The sequence below is a fragment of the Caenorhabditis remanei genome, chromosome IV (genome assembly GCF_010183535.1).
Source record: "Caenorhabditis remanei strain PX506 chromosome IV, whole genome shotgun sequence".
Classification (NCBI taxonomy): domain Eukaryota; kingdom Metazoa; phylum Nematoda; class Chromadorea; order Rhabditida; family Rhabditidae; genus Caenorhabditis; species Caenorhabditis remanei.
Window position 1 is genome coordinate 3,219,918 of NC_071331.1, and position 5,959 is coordinate 3,225,876.

Sequence of the window (5,959 nt, forward strand, 5' to 3'; positions counted from 1 at the left end):
ATTAAAAATTCACAAACTGCTCAAATTTTGACGGTACTCTGAAACAGAGACCGCAAGATGAGACCGACTCATAAAATTTCTACTTTACCTTTCAGTTTTCTAGTTTGTGTGCCTGTTCACTCCAATATCAATTCCTGAGGCATTCCAATACATTACAAACTAATCGGAAAAAAGTTTCATTTTTCAAAAAAAAAACCGATTCTACTGTGAAAAAAATAAAGTTTGGCCAAGGATTTTCAAAAAAAAATTTCGCGCCCAAAACACTTTAGTTCACAAATGCACTAAAGTGTTTTGGGCGCGAAATTTTTTTTTGAAAATCCTTGGCCAAACTTTATTTTTTTCACAGTAAATCTACAAATTACAATTTATCAAGATAATTATCAAGGGCTGGAATTCCCTCTTTGAGACCTTTTCGTTTTCTTATATCCGTCACAATTTGATTCGGCTTGCTACCAATTTCCAGAGGGTCACCGGGTAGTACCTGCCAATGATCGAACACACATTGCGGGAATGCTTGTCCACCGGTGTTGGATCGGAGATCTGCTGTGAATCCGAAGGATTCGTTGACAGGTAGATATGCTTTGACAATGAACATCGGAGTTCCGATGACCTGAGATTCTTCGATGACAAGGCCACGTCGCTTGTTGATGACACCGTAGATACCTGAAAAAAAATCATAAGAAGTAATTTACTAGAGTGACCATTAAGAATTACCTCCTATCACCGGCTCCGGACACTGAATCTCCACCAGGTACACCGGCTCAAGGACACGTGGCTCTGCAGTCAACTGTGATGCATAGAACACTCTCCTTGCCGCAGGAATAATCTGAGCCCCTCCTCGATGCATAGAATCTGAGTGGACTGTGACGTCATGGATGTTGAACCTCACATCTCTCAAAGTCTCCTCACAAAGGACACCTTCTCTAGTCGCCCAACTGAATCCGGCCATCATTGGATCCTTGATATCATTCAAATATTGTACTCCTTTGGTCACATCGAACAGAAGATTGGGGCCAGTGCCATCTGGACCGAAGCACCATATCCTCCGGGCTTCCGTAACGTCATAGTTGTACTTTTCTGATAGAGTTTTCGCGCGAGATTTGAATTCATCACGGGCGTTGATGACTCCTCCCTCGATATCATCTGCGAGACCATCTGGCATTGGTTGGGCGGAGCAGTGAAGTCGATTCAGCTTATTTGCAGACTTCGCAAGACAAATCTGACTAGACTCCGCTTGAACAGTCTCCCGATAAGAAACTACTGGATCCGAAATCTTCAGTGGGATACAAGCGTGGTCCTCCTCCAAATCTTTCAAACAAATCTCCAAATGGAGCTCCCCGGCTCCAGCGATAATGTGCTCACCGGAAGATTCAAAGGTGCATTGGACCATTGGATCCGACTTGGCCAGCCGCTTGAGTCCCTCCACAAGTTTCGGTAGATCAGCCGGGTTCTTAGCTTCCACAGCGACACGGACCACCGGGGATACTGAGAATTTCATGACTCGTAAGTTATGGGCGTCCTTGAATGTTGTGATGGTACCACCTTTCACAAGGTACTGATCAACTCCGACTAGTCCAGCAATATTTCCACACGGGATATCCTCAATACACTCCACATACTTTCCCATCATGATAATCGTTCGTTGGATAGTCTTCTCATACAAGTCGTCTTTCTTCCCTGGCACGTAGTTCGGTCCCTGTATCCTCGCCTTCATTCCAGTCGCCACTTTTCCAGAGAACACTCTTCCAAACGCATAGAATCTTCCTTTGTCAGAAGTCGGAACCATTTTCGAGATGTACATCATAAGGGGACCATTAGGATCGCAGTTCTTGATTGCCAAGGCCGCATCGTCGTCGTGTGGCCCTTCATATAACATTTCCATTCGATAATTCTGCGCGGCGACGGGTGATGGAAGATGGAACGCTATCATCTGGAGCATGGTGTCACCTGCTGGTAGCCATCGTCGCATGAAGGCTTTCAAGAGTGGTTTGCCTTCCAGATCCTCCTCATCGTAGTCCAGCTTGATGGAAAGTTTTTTCACGAGCTCCTGGATCTTTTCCTTCTTTACACTCATGATAGCATCAAAGACCATGAGTATTGGTTCAAGCAAAAATTGATTGAATCCTCGTTTGCTATCATCGGTTTTGGTATAGCTCCACTTTTTTGTGGTAGGGTTGAAGAATCGGTCACCCCACAGGTTTTTCATCAGTTTGTCGACTTGAAAACTTCTGATTTGCAGTTTCACGGGTACCAGAAGTATGTCGGATAGATTTTGGCGCATTTCTGGCAGTAGTGATAACAGCATACTTGCAAACCGGGCCGGCGTGTAACTTTCTTAGAACTAAATATTATGAGCTGTAAATATACCAAAATGTAGATCTCGGCGAGTTGTATTTCCTTGACCTACTACGGGCTGGATGGTGTATCGTTAATAGCCGAGAAAATGTTGCAAAACCGAAAAACCGGAAAATCCATTCCAGCTTGGTCCGCGGCACATTATCCCAAACTACAGTGACCAACTTACAGTGACCACACTGACACTCAATCCTGTTTGTCAGTGTAACTTGGTCACTGTAGTTTTGTCAGTGTAACTTGGTCATTGTAGTTTTGGTTAATGCTCCGCCAGCCGGACTAGAATGACTTTTTGTCCATTTTTGCGTTTTATCACCCTTTTTCCCGGCCCGCGGCACAAAAGAATAGCCATCCGGCCCGTAGTTGGTCACTAACATAAAACTCGCCGAGATCTGCATTTTTGTATATTTTCCATTTCATAAAAGCGAGTTAGGCTCCGGTTTGCCAGAATTTTTTTGGTTAGATTTTGACTTATTTCACAGATTACTGATAACCCTACCTGAACTCCAAACTTGTCAGCGTACATCTCCGAGAACTGCTTCAACGTGAACGCCCATCCATGGAGACCAGATCCAAACCCAACATTTCCAATCGATGGATCTACCATAACTGGGCCCATTGGGCCATCATCATCCAAATAGGTGGCGATGATTACATTGACATTCTCCACAATCCGTCGGAACGTTTGATACATCTCCTCGGCTCCGAGCTGCAATTCCTGAAGAGCTCGATCCATCTTGTTCATGAACAATATCGGTTTAATCCTCTCCGCAATCGCTTGCCGTAAAACTGTTTCCGTCTGAACACAAACTCCGGATACACAGTCCACCACTACCATAGCTCCGTCGGTGACTCGAAGTGCCGCAGTGACTTCAGATGAGAAGTCGACGTGGCCTGGAAAGTCGATGAGGTTGATCAGGAAGCCGTTGAACTTTTCGGGTTTTCCGTTGACTTCAATGGTTTCACATTGGTTTTCCCCTTGGAAAAAGTGTAGGTCCTTCTTGTCAAGCTCGAAGAATAGGGAGATGGCGCTGGAAGTATATGGAAATATAAGATTATGGGTGAATCAAAACGCACAAGTTATTATTGAAAGTTCCATCACCTAATCTTATATAATAATTGTGCTACAGTATAATTTTGCATTGAAATTATTTATAAGTCATTAAATTTGTCTTTATACTTTCAGGCTGCCCCAACTCACGTCGACTTGATCGTAATACACCTCTCCTGCTCGTCCTTCCTTGTATCCGTAAATCTCGCTTCACCGGCTTTCGACTGCGCGATAATACCCGCCTTGGACACCAGCGAATCCGTCAAAGTAGACTTTCCATGGTCCACATGGGCGATGACGGACATGTTACGGATATTCCGTCTCCGGTCCATCAGGGAGCGTATCTCATCGGCGGTGAAGTTGACCTGGAAATGGGGAATAGGAAAATGTGAGGTAAATACCGTAAAAATTGTATGATAATCATGCCGTTATATTTTTAACCAGAAAAATTTTTGGAAAATTGTTGCCTAAGATGAAGTAATGTACAAAACGCGCTATTCATAAGTGGAATAAATGAAAATGAGAAAATTTAAATTTACCTACATAGTTTTTTTCTGTTCTTATCGGTGGTTACCAGACAACATATATTGCAAGACGTGTTGTAACTTCTAATGAATCGTTCAAAAAATGGGAAAGTAAACAAAAATGTTTTGGAAATCGCCGAAAATCTCGCCCTTTTCCTGCTGCATCGCTACTGAAAAACTGAAAAAAATTAATGTTTCTCTTTCTCCATTAAAATAAGTGTTTTAAAGATTCAGTTTAATGATACGAAAGGAAGCTCAAAAACCAACAAAAAAAGTTTTCAAATAATTTTTGGATTTTTTTTTTAATTTTGAAAGCATGTCACAATGTCAGCACGATGAAGAAATTATGCAAATTGTGAAATTCTTTTGTTTAGCTAGAATAAATTCCGAAACTATCTCAAACGGAGCAACTCAACGTCGAACATGACACTGTTTCTGGTATTCTTGATACAGTAATTCACGAAACTAGTACTAATTAAAACAGTATGTTCACAACGAAGCTCAACCTACCTCTGCACACCAGCTCTATTGACAACGGGGGCTACAAATTGTCGTGACGGTGAAATTAGAGCTCTTACTGGAGAGACCTAGCGAAATAAAAAATGGCTCCCGAGTAAATAAAATGTTGGAAACAGTAAAACACTAAATTGCTTGAAAACCACGTTTTTCAATCCTAATGGTCTTGATAGAAACTTTTGAGACTAAAAGAATAGACTGGTATCATTGCGCTAGAATTACCTATGCGCTGGTCTAAAAATGACAGAAAGGCGTTTTCAGCGAAAATCAAATTCTCCGTGAAAAATCTTTTTCAGTTCTTCAGAAGAGTTAACACAAAAGGAAAACACAAACAAAAAATTTAACAGTTTTCGGAAATTTTTTTTAATTTTGAAAGACTGTCTTATTTCCCCACACTCCGCGCTAATATGCTCCTTTCAAAAAAGGTGTCAACTACAAAAATAAAACTATTGGTGTATTCTAGTCGCCGTAGGAAAACTGGAAAAATAGGAAAATTATTATTTCCGTGTCAAGATTAGCAAAAAAATTAAAACAGGGGAACGTTCAGGATTGAAACCTCACCCCAGAAAAATTATAAATTTATTGTTTGAAACAGGGGTTATTTTCCAAAAATTTTGCAATGCCCATTCTGTCTTCAATAGAATATTTAAGCACTCACCATGTTCCCTTCTCTTGCAGCTTTTTTTTTTCAGCTACACACGGGAAATAGGTCGGTGAGACAAGCGGTGAGACACAGACTGAATTCGAATCAAATCGTCAGACACTGAAAATTAAAACCAAAAACAATTTTTCTAAGACAACAAAAAAAACTACTCCTATTATCAAAAAATTTCTCTCAATAAATATGTTTTCCTTCCCCGATACACATATGAAATATTGCGAAATTTTGCATGCGAGGTCGCAAGGGGGGAACAGAATAACAAGAGGGTGCAACATTTCGTCACTGACCAAACAACTAGTTTATTTATTTTCAGAGCGGGGAGAAAGGTGTCTACGGCATCTGGCGCGTCTTGGACGCGCGGCCAGAAGGGGGGGGGGGGGCAGAGTGATGTTTGCTTGGTGTGTATTTTGTGTTTGTTTTTTGCTGTCAAGGTTGGCTGGCGTGTCTTTGACGCGAGAGATATTTTCTGATGAATGAGTTTAAAAACATTATATACGAATGGTGAAGCTCAATTAATATAGGTTTTGTTTTGAACTACATAACATAACACGTGGGAAACTGTAACCGAGAGAAGCAATCTGACAATATCGACGAAGAATACAAGCAGAATTATATGACGAATGCGGATATGTTTTTATCCTGAAACTTTAAAAAATTTAAGTGATTTTAGAACACCTCACCTATGCGTAAATAAACAAGATGTCATTGATAATGTGAATTGTAACTAAAGTTCTTGCAACAGGAAAAATCATTGATAAAGGTAAAAAATTGAGATTAAAATCTTAGTAAGCTCTTAAATTCGAATTTAAAAAAGATTTAATTAAGCCAGGAAACTATTGAAGAAGAAATTAATTA

The 5,959-nt window shown here is 40.8% G+C and overlaps 1 protein-coding gene across 1 annotated transcript; it reads right to left on the reverse strand.

Moving 5' to 3' along the window:
• Nucleotides 1-358: 358 nt before the first annotated feature.
• On the reverse strand, nucleotides 359-2,206 carry GCK72_012313 (uncharacterized protein; the record flags this gene model as incomplete). Its single annotated transcript, XM_053729008.1, has 2 exons — nucleotides 359-663; nucleotides 715-2,206. 2 exons carry the CDS (start codon nucleotides 2,204-2,206, stop codon nucleotides 359-361), a joined length of 1,797 nt encoding a protein of 598 aa, XP_053583780.1.
• Between the last annotated feature and the right edge of the window lie 3,753 nt (nucleotides 2,207-5,959).